The sequence below is a fragment of the Patella vulgata genome, chromosome 1 (genome assembly GCF_932274485.2).
Source record: "Patella vulgata chromosome 1, xgPatVulg1.2, whole genome shotgun sequence".
Taxonomy (NCBI): domain Eukaryota; kingdom Metazoa; phylum Mollusca; class Gastropoda; family Patellidae; genus Patella; species Patella vulgata.
The window spans coordinates 18304659-18327550 of record NC_065879.2 but is presented as its reverse complement, the minus strand read 5'-3'; the positions used below and the strand labels follow the sequence as shown (position 1 = coordinate 18327550).

General features: G+C 38.6%; 1 protein-coding gene and 1 long non-coding RNA gene across 3 annotated transcripts; both read left to right on the top strand.

Moving 5' to 3' along the window:
• The first annotated feature begins 1438 nt into the window (after positions 1-1438).
• Positions 1439-2382, top strand: LOC126811956 (acetylcholine receptor subunit delta-like). The gene is made up of 3 exons (XM_050538052.1): positions 1439-1570; positions 1811-1953; positions 2367-2382. Exons 1-3 carry the CDS (start codon positions 1439-1441, stop codon positions 2380-2382), a joined length of 291 nt encoding a protein of 96 aa, XP_050394009.1.
• Positions 2383-4271: 1889 nt separating this feature from the next.
• Positions 4272-13660, top strand: LOC126808931 (uncharacterized). Of its 2 annotated transcripts, none has more exons than XR_008788284.1 (5): positions 4272-5580; positions 7249-7366; positions 8179-8324; positions 9838-9888; positions 10842-13660. It is a non-coding gene; the product is annotated as an uncharacterized LOC126808931 (long non-coding RNA). The 2 variants fall into 2 exon arrangements; XR_008788283.1 differs by having other exon boundaries at positions 4272-5590.
• Positions 13661-22892: the final 9232 nt, after the last annotated feature.

Here is a 22892-nt window from a genome sequence, read left to right as displayed (position 1 = left end):
TGAGTATAACGTATGTAGTTAAATGACTAAATATTTTATAATATAAATAAATGTTATACGTAATACGTATGTAGTAAAAAAAAATATAAATAAATAAATATTATAAGTAATACGTATGTAGTTAAATAAATAAATATTATAGGTAATATAAATACATATTATAAATATGTAGTAAAATAAAGAAATATTATAAGTAATACGTATTTAGTTAAATAAATAAATATTATAATTAATATGTATGTAATCAAATAAGTAATTTTTATAACTAATACGTATGTAGTTAAATACATGTTATAAGTAATACGTAAGTAATGCATAAGTTATTAAATAAATAAATATTATAGGTAATACGTATGAAATTAAATAAATAAATATTATAAGTAATACGTATGTAATTAAATTAGTAAATATTATAAGTAATACGTATGTAATGAATAATTAAATATAAGTAATGCATAAGTTTTCTTTAAATAAATAAATAATCGGCCGTCTCCCCCCCCCCCCCCTCTGTAATTAAATGAATAAATAAGTAATACATTTGTAATGAATAATTAAATATCATACTCGTAAGTAATGCATAAGTGTTCTTGAAATAAATAAATATTCGGCCATCTCCACCCGCTTGTAATTAAATGAATAAATATTATAAGATGTAAATATTGTAAGTAATATATATGTAATCAAATATGTAAATATTATAAGTAAGACATATGTAATTAAATACATATATAACTTAAATCAGTAAGACAAATGTAATGTAAGTAAATAATAAAGAAATTTGACTGAAATGTTCAATATATTCACTTTTCATTATCTATTATACCGAGACACGAGAACAATGAGCTCTTTATCGAAATGTTACACAATGTATCTTTAATACAACATTGTTGAGTGTAGATTGGGAGATTTGCAGAACATTCTCTATTTTTCTTAAAACTATAAACCGTAACATTAAAAACGTGTAATTCGTTCTACCCCCTTTTTATTTGCTTATATAAAAATTTAATTTGTTTTTTTAACATTTTTTTTTCAGTGAGCTACAGGGCCATTGAACAAGATGTATTTTGTGTTAACAATTGCGTGCTACGGTGTTATATTTGTTACGACTGACGCAGCTGTTAAAACAGACTACTACAACCTATACAATGCTACGTTTAGCGACTACAACCCCAACATCCGGCCAGTGGCTACGGATACACAGGCACTGAAGATATATACGTCGTTTAGCCTCGTATCCATCAATGAACTACTAGAGAAAGATCAAGTTCTGATATCATTCGGATATCTTACATTAAAATGGCATGACGATTTTCTCGCGTGGGATATGAACAGCTTTGGGGGTATCGATACCCTGGTTGTGCCGCAGAACGAAGTCTGGAAACCCGACTTGGTGGTGGGCAACTCGAATGAAAAAAGATCCAAGCTGGGTTTCGATGAAATGCCAATACGACTGAACACGGATGGAACTGTTTTATGGACGCCCAGTATTCTTTTTCAGACCTCTTGTGATATTAACGTGAAGTATTATCCTTTTGACCAGCAAGTGTGTAGCATCACCTTAGAGACCATGGTCTCTGATCTGACAGAAATAGATTTAATAGTAGGTAACAGCAGCCTATCATCAGGGGATATTACATTTGAGTATGGTCCCAATGGAGAATGGGAGCTTGTCAATATTGAAATAGTAAAAAAGGACGAAATAACGAAAGCCGGAATTCATATAAATTTAACCATAAATAGACGCACAACCTTCTACGTTTTGAATATAATCGTTCCGGTAGTTTGCTTGGCAATGTTGGTGTCCACAGTGTTTGCATTGCCTGCGGACTCCGGTGAGAAAATCTCCTTAGCGGTAACAATTCTACTGGGTTATATTCTCTTCTTATCCATCCTAAGTAGCGAAATGCCACAGACATCTTTGGAAGTTTCGGTGTTAGCCGTATACATATCACTGTTGGTATTCTCTAGCGCCCTATCCGTCTTATTGTCTATAATTATCCTGAGAATTTATCATAAAAAGCCTAGTAACGGGGTTCCAAGGACCATTAAGGGAATAGTGCGATGGCGATGCTTCTTTAATCGGCGGAAACCAAAACAGAACAACATATCTCCAGTTGGTGATATACAAAAACGCGTCACGTATGTTAGTGATGATGATGGTGATGATTATGATGCAACCATGGTAACGTGGCAGGAAGTGTCGGAATCCTTAGATGTGTTTTGTTTTTGGTCATATCTGATAATATCTAGTTTAACTACTGTCATATGCTTGTCGATTATAATGATTTAGTGAAGTAATTATATATATATAATCAAGACTTTTGACGGTGAATAAATAAATGTTGACTGTATATTAATTAATTAAGAAAATTTGGACGGTGAAGTAATTAATCAAGATATTTGGACCTGAATTAATTTGACAATTTATTAAGCAAGACGTTTGGACTAGTCAAGACTTTGGAATATGAATACATTAATTAAGATATTTGTGAAGTTAGATAACCAGTCATGATTAGTGGACCGTGAATTAATTAATCAAGATTTTAGACCGTGAATTAATTAGTTAAGTACGTTTTGACTGTGAATTATGCAGTCAAGCTTTTGGATTGTATGGTGTATGTCCGTCTTAATTAGCCCAGGTGGAGCACAACAATAGTACGTTAAACCACATTTCATTGCATTAACAATTACACAATACAAACCCACGGACAGGACACATTTAAAAAATATATATATATATATATAAAAAACAAACGCATATATAAAACCAAGTGAATGGATCTGAGTTTAGCCGTTATGTCTGTATCTATCGCTGTGACTATCAAGCGACATGATACCGGAGAAGATTAAACAGATGTGCAAATGCGATGCTTGTTTCATCCATGTAAACCAAAAAGCAATGGATCTTCATGGGAAATGGAAAGTATCGCCACAAGAAGGGTATAACTGGGCGGTAAATGATGCTATTGCATGACTTGTTATATTATAATGTCGCAATCGTCATGTTGCTTTCATTCTCGTACAGTCAGTCGTTAATCAAATTTACCATTCGCAATAACACTCGTACACAGGCACTTGAAGAGATTAAAATAAAACTTCCTACTACTGCTTGACTATATATTACAATATATACAACGTTTCTCACCCGCCAGGTGTTCGATCCCTGCATTGGCCGAGAAAGTTCATCCAGATTTTCCGGCGTGTTTTCCCCTTGTCAGAGATGCAGGGCGGGCCTGACAAGGACAGCTATCTAGTCATTCGGATGAGACGAAAAACCGAGGTCCCGTGTACACATTGGCGTGCACGTAAAATATCCCTTGACAATTGGAATAGACCGTAGTGTCGCTGTCCGGGCAAAATTTCCCCCATAGCACACTGTATGGCGTATGCCCATTTTAATTAGCCCAGTTCGGAGCAAAATAGTAGGACGTTAAACCCCATTTCATTTCATGTCATTGCTCACCCGCCATGTTGTTTTCACCCGTTCAAGACATTTCAACTGCTATCATCTCACAATACCCACTAGTTCTATCACTTTCCGTCGCTTTTATTGCCAACGAGACCTTATTTAATCATTATTCAGCTTCCGATGTTATTAATTGGTCATTTTACAGCGTTATTAATTATAAATCAAACTCGAAACGCTACTTGTCTACGATATCACCCTAGGTGGAAGTGGACGTAAAACTCTAGATACGAACGAACGAACGAAGCGCTATCACTTGGCGAATATCAACTTCGTGGGACCGGAAGTAACATGAAATGAGGTTAATGACGTCGTGTTGGCGAAGCCCTTATTTTTTGATTGGCCAAGGCGTGTTACTAAAAATAAAATTGACTGTCAAAGCTGACCGCTAATTATGAATCTCAGAATGACAGCTGAATACGGTCACTGGTATGTAACATGCTTAGGATAATTTAATCGATCAAAAATAAAATGGATTTAATATATATGCATACATTATTAATACCCGAAGACGCCCTTAGAAGGCAGCCAGCTAGCTTATATGATTTAATGTATGTAAGAATGAAGAAAAGTGGAGAATTTTTTACCTGGACGTATTTTTTTTATTTATTTATGCATTTATCTACCGTAAACAAAGAAGTACTTGTACTTTATCTACATTAATATATATGTATATATTTTCTGTCGGCATACCTTTTATCTTTTCATAGTTTACCGTGAAACAAAGAGTAGTGCAGCTTTACGGTTGTCCTAATATTTCTGGACATATATATATTGTTACGCTACCAACCCTCCGGCTGGCAACCAACGAATTCGCGGGCGTTCTGTAGCTGTACGTGAAGACCCCCTGCAACACCCCAGACACGAACAGATAACAGAGTACTTTAATTAAGAACAACACAAACTTTATTACCTAAATATATAAAATAATTAATACAATATTTAATAATTAATATTTAATAATTGAAATGTACATCGAAGTTGAAAAGTTATACTTGTTTCACGTCGTAAATTGTTAATTGTACCGGTACTTAGTTTTTGAAGTGGTGAATATATCAGGATACTTGGTGTATGCGATACACGATTCAGGACCTTCTGGATTGGTAATGGTTTCCCTGTAAATAAAGATACCAAGCCCAAGAGGAGTTATCTCCCTTTAGTGCCCAAATTCGGTAGCAGACCACCTTATTTATTTTCCTCAATTCCCTGCAGAATTTCCACTTGAAAACTTTCTGCTAATAACAATCGCAATGACTTATTTATCATTGATAATCAGGTTTATATCTGGTGCACCGGATTAGGTTCAAAACACCAGATCCGGTTCCATGCACCCAGCTCACACAGGCAAGCACCAGATCAGGTTTTGTAGCACCAATGACTGGTTGAAATACCACTTACGGTTCTACAGGCAGATCAGATATAATCAATTATATTTCAATGTTTTATATGTTGATATGGCATTACACCGTGGCTAAAAAGAGCAACACAGGTGTATAAATAAAAGGAGTTAAAGGCAAACGTTAACTCACAGTTAGACTGGGAGGTCGAAGGACAAACAAAGTCAATGCACGGTAATATATCGGTAAACACCGAAATTATTATAAAGAAGCTTAATTAGGCTCCCCAACAGGCACAGGTTAAACAACCTACTATAATATAATTAATCCCTTACCAGAGAAGGTGTGTTGCAGATCACCTGCGCCATGATCAATATCTAGGCCTATATAGGCTAACAATTAAAAAACACGTCTAAACACAATGAGTTGCGAAGGCCAACTAACTGAAACGCTTCGTACAGCGCGCCATATTACGTCACTAAATTTTGACGTCATATTACCCCCAACGTTGTATCACGTGACCAACAGTCTTCGATAGTCAATTTGACAGACTTGCTCGTTGGTGTTCTGATCGACAATGCGGTGGGACTGAAAGGATAAATATATTTATTTATGCGCAGATATTAATACTCGGGTTTGCTACCATATCCAGTCGGCTCCTTGGTTCACGGCACTCAATTTATACGGAGCTATGGGGGATTTTCGGCGACATGCAGCCGGTGAAGAAAACGGCGTGGAACAAAATGGTGCAGTCCATTTGTGACGCGGGGAGAACAGGTTCGTAAAGGTAAACAAACAAGTGATCCCATTAACAAAGAAAAGTCATGTTGATACGAATACTTTATAACAGAATAACATGGGTATGTTCCCAGCAAAACAATAAATAATCTAATAGTATAGCGAATCAATATACATATAATTTAGGTGTGTTCCCGGACCGTAACACAGCCCCCCTCCCAATCCGGGTTTGGTCCCCAAACAGGTAGGCAGTTTGGTCAATGTTACTCATCCTTAAGTATGGCTAATCTGTCACTGGCTATTTGAACTAGTGTTGGCAGAATATAAAATTCACTTTCGATGATGAGCTCCTCCAAGAACCGAGGTTCCTTGGGGAGGGTTTGAGGCTTCGAAACACCCCCACGGCGCAAATGGTTTAGTACATGTCGGAAGTGCGCTGGGTCCCTATCAATAAAATATGTGCTGGGATTGGAGGCAATTGGTTCAACCCTGAAAAGGAAGGTGAAAAAACTGTCAGGGACATTTAGCAGCGTCTCCTGTGTGGTGTCATACTTGGTGCCCCCAATGTTTAATACAATCCGGTTCAATTGCATAAGCGTGGCTTTCGTTACGACTGGACAAGGGTGTGGCATCGGTTCCTCCTCAGATGGCAGGTTCGGTACTGTTTGTAGAAAGGATTCCACGAACCCCACGTCTTCATCAACAGTCGAAACGCCTTCCGCATACAGAGACAACGTGTCACTGTTGTCTTGTAACTTCCTGGGGGAGGACTGAAAAAGATGTACCGGGACTGATGGTGTTCGGGAGTACGTTTGTGGTAATGTTCGGCTCTTCTTTTCTGTATTAGTTGACATTGGAGGAGGGCTGTCACGCTTCCTCTTTTCTGTAGAAGGGGTGAGTTGCCTCTCCTGCATTGGTAAGATTTTCTCATCAATGGTCAACATGAAACGAGACAAGGCGTCCTCAACCACCTGGCCGGACTCTCCAGTTATACGATTAAAGGGCTCGTACGGTGCCGAGCCATCTCCCCCGGTGCAATCTCTATGCTTCTGGTGTCGGCGCATAAATACCTTCTTGCAGAGTAAGCACCGAAAGCCAATGCCACTGTGTTGCTCGACCAGATGTCGCCTCCCAGCCGATTTTCTGTCAAAAGTGTAGTCCCCGCATACACGGCAAGTGTAAGTAGTAACCTTAAATGAAGAATAAAGTCTCATACAAAATCTGAGTATATGCAGGTGAGTATAAACATACAGGTAAGTAGAAATTTATCTATTAATAATCATTAATACATCGGCTTTATATACAAACAATAAATAAATTACAGATATTATACTCTGTGCCATGTTGGGGGGCAGTTCCCTTCATATCGTTTTAGTTTGTCATGATGAACTATTTTTGGTTTAGCTCGAGGGGATTCCTGTATCCGGTAAATCACACTATTAATTATCTGCGTGACAATATATGGCCCCTGCCAATCTCTTTGCAGTTTTCTACTCAAGCCCTTTCTTGGCTTGGGGTTATGAACCCATACTGGAGTCCCAACTTCATAACTATTATGAGCTAACTTTTTGTCATAATTTCTTTTCATATTGGCACCAGCCATATTAAGTTGACCACGAGCAAAATTATGTATTCTATTAATTTTTTGTTCTAATTCATACGCGTAGTTAAAATCTAATGAATAATTATCTGTATTCATCATTTCAGGTGTGCCAAAGACTAAATCAACAGGAAGAGTTATCTCTCTTCCGTACATCATTTTGTTTGGGGTTACTCCAGTTGATTCATGAATGGATGAACGATAAGCCATCATTATCATAGGAAGGTATTTATCCCAATCATTTTGGTTTTCATTTACAAAGGCACTAAGCATATTCTTTATTGTTTGGTTTGCCCTCTCAATCATTCCATCAGATTGTGGGCGAAAAGGGGTAGTTCGAGTCTTGTGAATGGCCAAGGTTTGACACATAGAGGCAAATACCTTGGAGCCAAAGTTCGATCCTTGATCTGTATGCAGTGAAAGAGGCACACCGAAATGAGTTACGAATCTTTCTATCAGAGTATCAGCCACTGTGAGAGCAGTTGTATCTTTGATAGGATACGCATCTGTGTACTTAGTAAAATAATCGCCCACAACTAGGACATATTTATTCCCATTGAGGGTCAGTGGCAAAGGCCCCATGATATCCATGGCAATTCTTTCCATGGGAGCTCCTACACAATATAATTTCAGAGGGGCCTTAGGTTTATGCGCCGGTCTTTTCCTTGACGAACAAATGTCACAGCAGTTTACCCAATATCTTACATCCGATCTCATGCCATACCACGAAAAGCGAGATCTCAATTTGTACAAGGTTTTCTTGACCCCCAAATGCCCACCAGTCGGTGAGTTATGTAGATGTTCAAAGGCTAATTTCTTTAAGCAAGAGGGTAAAACAAGGAGATATGTCAAATCTCCGACTTCTTTTTCCCAAGATCGATATAACACCCCTCCCCGTAAAACAAAAGACTCAAAACGATGCCAATAGTATTTAATAGATACATCTTTATTAGCAATTTCCTCCCATTGAGGTTTCTTATTAGTTTGTTTCCAGTCAATAATCTGGGCTAAAATTTTATCTTCTCCTTGTTTTGCAGGAATATCAACATCATTTAGGATATACTCAGAGCCATTCGATTGGTCCGGTGGAAAAGAGGTAGAAGGCATGTTAATGCTATCAGTAGTTCCAATGCCAACCATTCTGACTGATGCAGATGGAATCGGATCTCCTTCTTTGTCAGTGGTAAGGTTAGCATTTTCATCATTGGTTTGCCCTATCTTTGGCACAACATCTTCCATTGGGTTTAGGTCATTTCCAACATGACTAAATTCCTCATATCTCTCCTCGGCAGAAGAGCATTTCGAACAGTTACGTTCGAAGCATGGTCGCCTTGACAGTGCATCAGCATTAGAGTGAATTCGGCCAGGGCGGTGCTCAATTTCAAAATCATAGGCAGCTAAGGTTTCGAACCACCTAGCGATTTGCCCTTCGGGATTTTTGAAATTAAACAACCACCTCAACGCTCCATGGTCTGTTCGCACCAGAAACTTCCTACCATACAGATAATGGTGAAAGTTTTTAATGGATGTTATCATAGCTAGAAGTTCCCTTCTAGTTACACAATACTTTCTCTCGGCTGAAGAGAAAGCTTTACTGTAAAAACAAATAACTCTTTCGGTACCATCCTGCACCTGGGAGAGTACAGCTCCCAATCCTTCATTGCTAGCATCACAATCTATTATGTACTTGTCATTGTCATTCGGATAAGCGAGAACTGGTGACGCCGTAAGCGCTGTCCGCAGTCTTTGAAAGGCTTTATGACACTCCTCGGTCCACTGAAATGGCCTTGCTTTCTCTGTAAGCTTGTGTAATGGCCTTGCTATATCAGCGAACCCCTTAACAAATCTCCTGTAATAGGAGCAAAGTCCCAGAAAGCTCCTAATTTGTTTTACATTTACAGGCACTGGCCAGTTTTTGACAGCCTCGATTTTGGCAGGATCAGTAGCAATACCCTGGGCACTAACAATGTGCCCTAGATAGGTAACTTCTTCTTTCATTAGATGACATTTTTTGGGATTTAACTTAAGGTTAGCCTGCTTCAGGCACTCAAAAACCTTCGTTAAATTTTCAAGGTGTTGTTCGAATGACTTCGAATACACTATTATGTCATCAAGGTAGACCAAACAGATTTGCCAGGATAAGCCTTTTAGCACCCTCTCCATCAGTCTTTCAAAACTGCCAGGTGCGTTGCAAAGCCCAAAACTCATTACATTGAACTCCCACAAGCCACTGCCATATACTGAGAAAGCTGACTTCTCTTTGTCACTCTCAGCTAATTTTACTTGGTGGTATCCACTTTTAAGATCAAGTGTGGAAAAGAGTTTTGCTCCAGATAGTGCATCTAGGGTGTCGTCTATCCTGGGAAGGGGATGGGAGTCTTTAATAGTCACATCATTAAGCTTGTGGTAATCTACACAAAATCTAGTACTGTTATCCTTCTTTTTTACTAAAACCACTGGGGATGACCAGGGACTGATTGAGGGAGAGATAATCCCCTGTTTTGCCATTTTCTCTATTTCTTCCCTGGCTTCCTGAAGTTTAGCCAATGGTATACGTCTGGGTGGCTGCTTTATAGGCATGGCATTACCTGTGTTTATTCTGTGTTCCACTAGATTTGTCCCTCCTATATCTAAGGAATCTTTAGAGAATAAATCACTATGTTTAATTAATAAATTCCTTAATTTTTCTTTTTCAGAATCATTCAGATTTGGTGTACTTCTATCAAGGACTTCCGTGACATGATCAGGTAATATGTGAGTTTTAGTCACATTGTATACTTGTTGAACAGAATTATCCTGTTCAACTTTAACAATTTCCTCAGCAACTTCACATTGAGCCGCTACTGTGTTCTTATAAATCTTACAAGGTTGGTTCGTTACATTTATAATACGTAGAGGAATATTCCCACCTCTGGTATTCACAAAGCATTTAGCTAATAAGAGTCCTGTCTTTTTAGTAAACCCTGGTAAAGGTTCTATAATTCCTTTTTGCATATTGATCACAGGATCAATGAATTTTCCTGAAACAATAATCTCAGTTTCAGGGGGAACAACTGTGTCTTCAGCTAAAGCAAGCCTGCACACTTTTGGCTCTGCCTCAGTTGAGAAGAAGTAACAAGGAATTTCCTCTCCTTTAACATTTAAACAATTCTTACTAGTAATTACATCTCCTCCTATATTTGTCAAGAAATCTAGACCTAAAATGCCATCATTTTGAATGTCAGTAATGTAAACTTCTTGGGAAACAATTCTTTTCCCTAACTTTATTTTAAGGTGCGTTTTCCCATGGAAGGGAGATAACTCTCCAGTCGCTGTCACCATGCTTAGGTTAACTGGCAAAAGTTTAATGGATGAGGACTTCTTAGTTAACTTGTCCAACACTTCTCTATTTAATAATGTAATATTGGCCCCAGTGTCCACTAGCATTGTGACAGGAAGACCCTCAATTAGTGTTGGCACAAACAGTCCCTCATCTCCATATTTTGAGGCCCTTATTGAGACCTGATTGGTCTCTGTTCTCGTCGAGGTCTGGCCTCTGAACTCGACGTCTGCCCGTTTCCCTGCTTTATATCTATATCATGGCGTCTATCTTGAGACTGAATTGGTCTCTGATTTCCTCTCCCAGGCCATTCTCTCCTACTGTAAAAATCTCCTCTTTGATAAATATTGTTTTGGTAATCAGGTATTCTGTCTCTTTCAGATTGTACATTAGAAGTGGACAATCGCTGCAGATGTCTTGTTAAGAGCTGCATATCTTGTCGCAGACCTAGCACAGCATCGTTTAATTTGGTTTGTTCATGACCTTGACCAGACAGATTTTGATCCTTCGGTTGCCCAACTGCATGGACCCGATGTGTCCTCTGTCGGTCTGCCATTCTAAAAGCCTCCAATTGTACAGCTAACAGCTCAGCTTCGCCTATATCCTTGACTCTGGCTTCACGAAGTCGGAGCCTCATATCGGTATCTGGCAAAGCGTCTATGAAATAATCTCTAGCAAGGGTTGACACCACGCTGCTGGGTGCTTCCGGGTAGGCTTGTCTTGAAAGCTTCTTGATTGACTGAGCAAGATCAGATATACTTTCATTTCTTTGCTTAGTTCTAGTCTGAAGGGTGGCCTTAAATATTTCAGACCTATTGGTTGAGCCAAATCTAAGGTTTAATATCTGAACCAGACTATCATAGTCCCTCCTTTTCTCATGGGATAATTCATTTAGCAGGGACCTCGCACTTCCGTCAAGGCTACTGGCTAGATAAAGGGACTTAGTCTTATAATCCCAGCGATTTAATTCGGATAAAACTTCAAACTGAGCAAGATAATCTTCCAGCTCCTCAGTGCCATTGTAACTTGGTGGTCTCATTTTGGTGGAGGCTGATGTATGATTATTTGGAGTACTCTCCCTTGAATAGCTAAATCCCTCTGTGGGTACATCTGGACATGTCGAATAACTACTGCCAGGTTGTGTGCATAACCTTGTTGTAGGGGTTCTACCATAACTATTATTTATATCATTACATTGTTTTTTTAGGGCAGGTATTGGAGCATCACAGGTTTGGCGCAAGGTTTCCAAATCATTCACCTTGGAACTAACCGTTTCAATAGCTAAAGTCATATGTGATAGAGAGTTTTCAGTTACTCTATTATAATTTGTCAAGATATTTTCAGTCATTTTTATTATTCTCTTTTCTAGGTTCCCCTGACTTCTAAAAATTGAAGCTTCTATTCGTTTCTCCATAGATTGGAGGGCATCAGCTTCAGACAAAGTGTCATCAACAGTCTCATTCACAACAGTGAAGTCAGGGTCCTCCATACTAGAACCACTTGAGGCAATACTATCATTTAAATTCTGAGGACAAGGCACAGATTGCTCTTTAAACGTAATCTCGGAATCGCTCATGTCTGATATAGGGTTCACCAACTACAGAACTTCAATGGATCCCACTTCTGACACCAATTGTTACGCTACCAACCCTCCGGCTGGCAACCAACGAATTCGCGGGCGTTCTGTAGCTGTACGTGAAGACCCCCTGCAACACCCCAGACACGAACAGATAACAGAGTACTTTAATTAAGAACAACACAAACTTTATTACCTAAATATATAAAATAATTAATACAATATTTAATAATTAATATTTAATAATTGAAATGTACATCGAAGTTGAAAAGTTATACTTGTTTCACGTCGTAAATTGTTAATTGTACCGGTACTTAGTTTTTGAAGTGGTGAATATATCAGGATACTTAGTGTATGCGATACACGATTCAGGACCTTCTGGATTGGTAATGGTTTCCCTGTAAATAAAGATACCAAGCCCAAGAGGAGTTATCTCCCTTTAGTGCCCAAATTCGGTAGCAGACCACCTTATTTATTTTCCTCAATTCCCTGCAGAATTTCCACTTGAAAACTTTCTGCTAATAACAATCGCAATGACTTATTTATCATTGATAATCAGGTTTATATCTGGTGCACCGGATTAGGTTCAAAACACCAGATCCGGTTCCATGCACCCAGCTCACACAGGCAAGCACCAGATCAGGTTTTGTAGCACCAATGACTGGTTGAAATACCACTTACGGTTCTACAGGCAGATCAGATATAATCAATTATATTTCAATGTTTTATATGTTGATATGGCATTACACCGTGGCTAAAAAGAGCAACACAGGTGTATAAATAAAAGGTGTTAAAGGCAAACGTTAACTCACAGTTAGACTGGGAGGTCGAAGGACAAACAAAGTCAATGCACGGTAATATCGGTAAACACCGAAATTATTATAAAGAAGCTTAATTAGGCTCCCCAACAGGCACAGGTTAAACAACCTACTATAATATAATTAATCCCTTACCAGAGAAGGTGTGTTGCAGATCACCTGCGCCATGATCAATATCTAGGCCTATATAGGCTAACAATTAAAAAACACGTCTAAACACAATGAGTTGCGAAGGCCAACTAACTGAAACGCTTCGTACAGCGCGCCATATTACGTCACTAAATTTTGACGTCATATTACCCCCAACGTTGTATCACGTGACCAACAGTCTTCGATAGTCAATTTGACAGACTTGCTCGTTGGTGTTCTGATCGACAATGCGGTGGGACTGAAAGGATAAATATATTTATTTATGCGCAGATATTAATACTCGGGTTTGCTACCATATCCAGTCGGCTCCTTGGTTCACGGCACTCAATTTATACGGAGCTATGGGGGATTTTCGGCTACATGCAGCCGGTGAAGAAAACGGCGTGGAACAAAATGGTGCAGTCCATTTGTGACGCGGGGAGAACAGGTTCGTAAAGGTAAACAAACAAGTGATCCCATTAACAAAGAAAAGTCATGTTGATACGAATACTTTATAACAGAATAACATGGGTATGTTCCCAGCAAAACAATAAATAATCTAATAGTATAGCGAATCAATATACATATAATTTAGGTGTGTTCCCGGACCGTAACAATATATATATATATATACGTAAAATAAAGTAAATGAGTCCATTCTAGATAATTATTTTATTGCTGACATGTTTCATACAATTTTCAAAGTACTTTGAAAATTGTATGAAATATGTCAGCAATAAAATATTTAGTACTTTGAAAATTGTATGAAATATGTCAGGAATATCTAAAATGGACGCATTTACTTTATTTTACGTATATAAACTACTTCAAATGGAATCTTCTAACTACTTCTACATATGTATAGATATATATTTACCTAATAAAGGACATATCTATAATTAAACAATTTTATTTCTGTTCCTTGCAAAGCTGTATGAGCAGTGGGTTGGGGCAGATTTCTTGGGCAGACAGATAAAAAATTAATATATTTTTGGGGAAAACAAATATTTTGCCTTTTATTCTGCAAAACACCCCCCACCCTTATCAGATAGCAATCTCATATTATTTCTTAAAACATAAAGAACACCATTTTGATTACTGAATAATGATACCCTACAATGGTATAGACTTCCAATCCATTCTTCTTTTGTTTGTTATGCCTATGCCAGAAACCGGATGTCCTAGGTCTCCGCTATAATACATTTTTCGGGCCTCGATCATTATTTGTTTCATCAATTTTTCAGAAAACTTTATTGTTTTAAATTGACTAATGAATTTAAAAACATTTAAAATCAGTCTAAAAACCTGTGGCTAATGCCACCGTACAGTACTCACTCTGCTTTATGCCATCATTGTTTTTGTTTGTGCGCACAAATAGACGCGTGGTTTTGTTTTGATGCAGTCTGGATCACCCAGTCCCTACGCAAATCTCGTATAACGCAAATACATGTATCTGATATCACCTCGGTGGAAGCGGACGTAAAATACAACTAACTCATCATCTGATAAGGCCAAAATTAAAATAAAAAACAAACAAACCCACCAATATTCCTGTTTACAGTTACCCGAACGAGTACCGAACCGACCCTATTTTGTGAGTCAAAATCACTAACCCCGGCCTTTCTTTCCCACGCCCAATAACTCGCTGTGTGGTTACCCAATTCATTAAGGGATAAACCCGTGAATTCAGTCAGGAGACATTAGATTGACTGCAGCAACGCGAAACACAGATTTTAAACATCGATGCCACTTCAGTACGACAGGCCTTCAACCGCCATATGTAAAGGATGGGGCCAGCAAAAGTATTCACAAAATGCAAAGATGACAAAACCGCAATTGTGGTATCAAGTGTGTCTCGGTTGCCAGGGTAAACAATACCAGCATAGATCATATGAATGCCCACAGGAGAATACGACAACCCACAAATACCAACGATTAACCAAACTGTTATAGTTGTACGTCTTTCACTCGCCACTTGTCTCTGGAGTTCGTCATTAGTTTCCGTGTCACTACCGACCATTGTAACAGCGATTTCGGTAGACTGCTTTCTGATCTCCTTAAAGATGTAGAAATACATCGTCATAATTGTCACAAACACTGCGCAAAATATGAAACCATACACAATGTATCCAATAACATTTCCACACACAATGAATTGACATTTCTCAGGACTGGAAAACCCGTCGTAGAATATCACAGAAACGATGACAGTTGACAAGAACAAGAGTAACACAACAACAAATAACAAATTTTAAGGGAATAAATACGATTAGCAACCGTTCAGTAATTATGAGTAAATTAATAAAAGCAGTAAATAAGGCGACGGTAAGTGCAATACGAATACTAATCTCACAAACAATATCTTCGCCTCTGTAAGAATGTATGGGTAAAAGCACACATCAGATTAAGACATTACACACCAGTACAGCAGAGAAACACACCTTTTGTCGTTTAGGAACTGTACGGCTAATTGACACTGCCAGTCCAGATCCAAAATTTAGAAGTAAAGATGTAACCGCTATGAAATCTGCAGTCTTAGCAATAACGTGATCGTAATCCATGGCCGAGACCAAAATATATATTACCAGAACTGACCATCAACACGAGATAAGAACTTATCAACAGTACAGATACCACATTTAGAAGTAAGGACGCAACCGCTATGTCACATGGCTAAAAACTCGGGTGAATTGTCCTTCGTAGCAGACGGTATCGCGTATGTCCGTCTTCATTAGGCCAGTGGGAGCAGAACAGTATAACCTTAAACCCTATTTCATTTCCATAACTTCTGTTAGCAGAGATAAGAACCTAACAACAGTTCAGATATTTAGAAGTACACTATGTAACAGCAATGCAATCTGCAACACTCCCAGATATAAAATACTGGCTTAAACCATAATATCAATCCGAACTGACTATTAACAGGTAATGGCAAATTTACTTACTGTATATATAAATATATCTAACCGGGTGATATCAACAATGACCCTTGTATGGGCAACGTTTTACAACTAAAATTGTGAAGGATTGGCCATATGAGATTAAAATATAAAACATTAAGATACATTAGCCTTTAGCTTTTACATTCAATTTTCAAAACAAAGAGTTCGGTTTTTCAAACTTTCCATGTGGGTGACTTCCTATTAGGAGGATCGATCAATAGCTGTAAAACAAAGACCAGTGATTAAAATAAAGAGAGGGAGAGACATGGGGCTTAACGTCCACTCGACACAAACTAGGTCATTTCGGGACTAACAATTTTATTTCAATAATTCGCTTGCGCGTAGGGGTCTTTAGCAGTGGGGGGAAACCGGAGGACCCGGAGAAAACCTACGAGGCTGGAGATTAAAATGAAGGCTTAAGATGGAATACGAATATTAATCACATATAATATGCTGGTTTAAATCAAAATATCAGAACTGACTACTAACACAAGGCGTAATGGACATTTAGAAATCGTGTATTATGTGATTTCGGGCGCTATTTGTATTAACAAGAAAAATATATCCTACAAGAAAATGTAAAATTATTAGTAATAGCTGATTCACAAGTACAAAATAATAAATATACAAGCGGTTGCCGTGCATGATACATGTACGTCCACATTTTACAAGAGATGACAGAGAAAAGGCTGGCCATAATCCAGGAAGTTAGAGCCCGATGCGCGCAACTATCGAAAGGAACCGAGATCTTGGGGATATACATATATTTCAAGTGTCATCAATATTGGATAAAACTTGTGACCTCTAGAGGGTTCACAACCGTAGTATTATTTTGTTATGCAGTTTCAGACTAATTTTACGAAATTCAAACTGGACCGCCATTAGTGTAACAATCATATATATCGGAAGGGTTTTTAAATTCGGATAAAACGTGATACCAGGGGCTTTTATCAAGGAATCTCTTTGGGTTGTAAACTATCATTTTCGGTTTCATAGAAATCGGATAGAAATTGTGACCCCATGAGTGTCCACAGCTAAAAACGGGATTTTTCGTAAATCAGGGACCATAATCAATGAAGTAACTGTCCGATAGATGCCAATTTCGACAGGAACCGATATATGTAGGAGATAAACAATTGGTATCTATCGGACAGCTTACCAAACTGCCAAATCATATGAATCATATAATACTTAAAACAAAATCACATAAAATTTAAATTTGAAACATTTTCTACTCGTTGACGGTACTTGGAAATTACCTCAACTGGAAATCTAAATCTCGATGGCCCATGTCTGTGGCTAAACAGATAAGGATAATGATGCCTGGCTGACAGACATTTTAAAAGGTTTATCGATTCTCAAAACTCGACATTGTTCTAATAATATCACCAGGAATAATCGTGATACTACGGATAATGTGATTATTATTAAACAATGTAGGACTGTGTATAAATTCCAACTTAAGGCTTTATTTTAATCACTGGTCTTTGTTTTACAGCTATTGATCGATCCACATTTAAAAGTTTGAGAAACTAAACTTTTTGTTTTGAAACAATTGATGGTAAAAGCTAATGTATCTTAATGTTTTATATTTTAATCTCTTATGGCCAATCCTTCACCATTATTGGTATCACCCGGTTAGATATATTTATATATACAGTAAGTATATTTGCCATTAGCTGTTAATAGTCAGTTCGGATTGATATTATGGTTTAAGCCAGTATTTTATATCTGGGAGTGTTGCAGTTTGCATTGCTGTTACATAGTGTACTTCTAAATATCTGAACTGTTGTTAGGTTCTTAGATCTGCTAACAGAAGTTATGGAAATGAAATAGGGTTTAAGATCATATTGTTCTACCCCCACTGGCCTAATGAACACGGACATATGCGATACAGTCTGCTACGAAGGAAAATTTGCTCGTGTTTTAAGCTATGTGACATAGCGGTTGCGTCCTTACTTCTAAATGTGGTATCTGTACTGTTGATAAGTTCTTATCTCGTGTTGATGGTCAGTTCTGATAATATATATTTTGATTTAAGCCATGGATTACGATCACGTTATTGCTAAGACTGCAGATTTCATGGCGGTTACATCTTTAATTCTAAATGTTGGATCTGGACTGGCAGTGTCAATTAGCCATACAGTTCCTAAAAGACAAAAGGTGTGTTTCTCTGCTGTACTGGTGTGTAATGTCTTAATGTCCTGCCTGGTTCTGATTTTCAACCTTTTATCCATATATTCTTACAGAGGCGACGATATTGTTTGTGAGATTAGTATTCGTATTGCACTTACCGTCGCCTTATTTACTGCTTTTATTAATTTAATCATAACTACTGAACGGTTGCTAATCGTACTTATTCCCTTTAAATTTGACATTGTGGTCACGTGGACACGACTCCTATTTGTTGTTGTGTTACTCTTGTTCTTGTCAACTGTCATCGTTTCTGTGATATTCTACGACGGGTTTTCCAGTCCTGAGAAATGTCAATTCATTGTGTGTGGAAATGTTATTGGATACATTGTGTATGGTTTCATATTTTGCGCAGTGTTTGTGACAATTATGACGATGTATTTCTACATCTTTAAGGAGATCAGAAAGCAGTCTACCGAAATCGCTGTTACAATGGTCGGTAGTGACACGGAAACTAATGACGAACTCCAGAGACAAGTGGCGAGTGAAAGACGTACAACTATAACAGTTTGGTTAATCGTTGGTATTTGTGGGTTGTCGTATTCTCCTGTGGGCATTCATATGATCTATGCTGGTATTGTTTACCCTGGCAACCGAGACACACTTGATACCGTAATTGCGGTTTTGTCATCTTTATATTTGGTGAATACGTTTGCTGGCCCCATCCTTTACATATGGCGGTTGAAGGCCTGTCGTACTGAAATGGTATCGAGGTTTAAAATCTGTGTTTCACGATGCTGCAATCAATCTAATGTACCCTGAATCCACGGGTTATCTCTTAATGAATTGGGTAACCACATCGTTTAATCTGTTCCTTTCTAAACTGTAAAACAGTGTACTCAAATCGGTGTTACAAGGGTCGGTAGCGACACGGGGACTAATGCCGAAGTCCAGAGACAATTAGCGAGTGAAAGACGGACAACTGTAACAGTTGGGTTAATCGTTGGTAGTTTTGGGTTGTCGTTTTCTCCCGTGGGTGTTTATCTCATCTATGCTGGTATTGTTTTCCCTGGCAACCGGCACACACTTTCCAACACAATTTTGGGTTTGACATCTTTGTATATTTGATAATATTTCTGCTGGCCCCATGCTAAAGGCCTGCCGTGTTGAATTTGTATCGAGGTTCAAAATGTGTGTTACGTGATGCTGTAATCTGCCTAATGTCGGTGATCGACATAATACGAATGTTGCGGTCGAAGGGTATATCCCTGATACTCTAAATCCGGATTGGATATTTTGCAATGTAAATGCCGTAGGAAATGCCTTGCCGACTAGTTCACATATACTCAGCCAAATTAAAAACTTGACACTCGGGATTTTTGGGACTAGATTTTTAATATTTGGTTTAAGGCAACTATTTTAGTGTTATGTTGTGCACAGACGACCTTGACATCGACAGAAAGCAAGAATACGTCTCGCCCAAAGTCCTTGACATTGATAACGTTCGTGATGTCACAGTACCCCCCAAAATGAAATTCACAGACTTGGAGAACAATCGAAATAAAGTGTTTAGTAACGGTTGTGACCTCCTCTAGCGTCTCGTACTGCCACACAACGTATTCTCATGGATCTCAGAACATTAGTAAACACTACCCGAGGAAGACGTCGCCACTGCTCAGCAAGAGCATGTTGAACTTCCTGCAACGTCAGTGGTGGATTCACTTGCTGACGAACACGTCGACCTAGTTCGTCCCAGATGTATTCAATAGGATTAAGGTCGGGGCTAAGCGACGGCCAATCCAGGACTTGGACACCGGCATTTCTTAAAAAATTCTGGGTAGCAATTGCTGTATGGGGTCGAGCATTGTCTTGTTGAAACGTTAGTCCAGGCCCATGTCTCTGCATAAACGGAAGAAGAACAAGTTGCAAAATCTGATCCCTGTACTGGACAGCATTTAAGTTCCCTTGGACAACAACAAGAGGAGAACGTCCATTTGCACAAAAAGAACCCCAAACCATGACGCTGCCGCCTCCAAATCGGTCAACTTCTCTGACGCATACTTGAGCGTAACGTTCACCTCGTCTGCGGTACACTCGGGCCCTGCCATCGGCAAATCTCAAAGTGAATCGAGATTCGTCACTATAGACAACCGAATTCCACTGTCTTTGAATAAATCTTATGTGTCTTGTGGCCCACACAAGTCGGTTACGGCGATGAAGAGGTGTCAATATTGGTCCATTATAGGGCCTTCGAGCTCGAAGACCAGCAGCCTGCAAGCGATTTCGAAAAGTTTGTGCAGTTACCCTTCCAACATACATCTCTCTACTTGTAGAGGTTGCAGTGACAAATCTGTTTCTAAGATGACGTAATCGTATTGCTTGATCTTCCTGGAGTGACGTTCCAGTTTGAAGCACTCTCATTCTAAGATTAATTATTGTCTGGCGTGAACAATTAAAGGCTCTTGCAACAGTGACCACAGACTGACCAGAATAGAGCCTACCTATAGCACGTAGCCGTTCTACATTTGAAAGGCGCGGCATTTTCTAACAAAGATGAAAATAACAATTTTAATTTGTTTTTCCAGTTCAAGTTACGTGTGCGTGTTCAGTTTAAGCAAACTTGCATCGATTGACCTCACGAGGTTGTGTTTGCACGTGTTTTTCATCTTTATATGCTCAAAAGTCACGTGATCCACGTGACTTTACAATTTTATGAAATTAAAGACTTATTACTACTTACTATCGTTAGAAACACTTTAAAATTTATTTGACTTACCAGAAAATTTTTTTTGTTGAAATTCATCAGTTTCAAGTTTTTAATTTGGCTGAGTATATATCATGAATGGCAATTGTTTTGCCAGTTCATTGGGTGATGCATGACGGACCAATAAACAGTCCTATCCAAGGACTGGAGTTTATGGCTGCAATTTAAGTTTGCAAATAGCACAGGATTGTCTGGTGTAACACGTGTTTCATAACACCAGTCATCCATCCCGATGGATGGGTCACATCAATACTCCGGAGTTTCGCCCCTGTTAACACAAACACAAACGTGAGGAACTAATTAAGAGTGCCTCTTCGTCAGATGTTACCTTACCAACTCGTTTCTCTGTTTGAGCTATTACTTATGTTTTCCCTTTATCCTGCACAGTGATGCACCCGGTTTCGTCTAAGTGTAGATATTACAGGACCGGAATTTATGATGTTTGTAGATGTTTGTCAAGATTGTCAAAACATTTACCAACATTGCTCGTCTTCATAAGCCCAGTCGGAGCAGAACAGTAGGACGTTAAACCCCATTTCATTTACCATCATTGTGTTTATTAAAGCTGTTGCGCGTAAAATACTTGTTGCCTCTGGTCGCCTGAAGGTTAAAGGACAATATTGGTGCCAGTCATTAACACATATGTGATAGAGCTGGTTAAACAAATTCCAAATATAATTTTAACAGAGATCATTGCTACGATAGCTGAGTAAAACAGGTTTCCTGAATTGGAAGAGACGAACGCCAAAGAAAAACACGAGTAATCCCTCTATATAACTAATACCCCCGTCAGACCGGAGTGGCGTCCTTACTGCGCTGCTACGGCGACGGAAAATGGCCCCAGCGCGCGTCAAGATCGTCATTAGCGTGGTAAAAGCGTGATGGAAACGCCAGATATCGTGCTGTGGTCTCCGTGGTCGCCGAGTCACGGCGTTTGTTTTTAGCATGTTCAAAACAAACGCCAAAGTTCAGCGATCTGCCCTGGAAAGCTGTGAGGAGGCGACTTTTTTCAAGTTTGTAAATTTTGGGACATTTTCTCGCGTTGTGTTCACGTTTACCGGCGATCATGTGCATTTTCTGGTCGGCGTACGGTCGCAGCAGCGCAGTAAGGAAGCCCCCTGATGGGGGCTTTACTGATGTGACGAGTGATAACAGATACACGGCCGAATTTCTGCTCACTAATAATTCCTTCCAAGACCAAAAGTTGCTATATAGGACTGTAAGAGGATACCTGACAATTCAATAAAGTAATTGAATGTCATTAGATAAGAGAACACGAGAAAAATAGAAATAGTCCGTACATTCCCTTGTTTATATTCATTCTATACCTTATAAAAACATGGTAATGCACGGACTTTTTCTGTTTTTCTTTCGTGTTCTCTTATCTAGTGGCAGTCAATTCTTTTTATGAATTGTCAGATATCCTCTCACAGTCTCACACATCAACTTTTGGTCTTCGAAGGAATTATTAGTGAGCAGCAATTCGGCCGTGTATCTGTTATCACTCATCACATCAGTCAGTTATATAGAGGTATGACTCGTGTTTTCCTTTGGCGTTCGTCACTTCCGATTCAGAAAACCTGTATTACTCAGCTATCGTAGCAATGATCTCTGTGTTAAAATTATATTTGGAATGTGTTTAACCAGCTCTATCACATATGTGATAATGACTGGCACCAATATTGTCCTTTAATATTTGGTGTGGAGACATGAAAACAGTGAACCAGTTTTTACCAGCACATTTACTATTCGTTCATGATTTTGGCGCTTGGATTTTATTTGCAACAATGTATACATAAACCAGTTAACAGATAGTAAATTTTCATTGGGCATGTGTACGCCTCTGAAATGTGACCTACTGTGCCCATCATCAACCACGACAGACAATTACAAATGGCAGAGGGACACGTGACAGAATCGTGAAACAAAATATTTCTAATGAGAGACTATTACCATCTACCCTACGTGGAATTTACCAAATACTAAAAATTTACGTTCGCGTCAGTAAAACAGTAAATGACAAATAAATATTAATCAATTTCTTGAATTTAGGAGTGAAAATGGTTGCTA

Bases quoted from the DNA above. Each gene is read 5' to 3' on its own strand.
- LOC126811956 (XM_050538052.1), top strand. From the start codon at position 1,439: ATGCCAATACGACTGAACACGGATGGAACTGTTTTATGGACGCCCAGT. The intron at 1,571-1,810 runs GTCTCTGATCTG...GTGTCCACAGTG, and splicing joins GCATCACCTTAGAGACCATG to TTTGCATTGCCTGCGGACTC.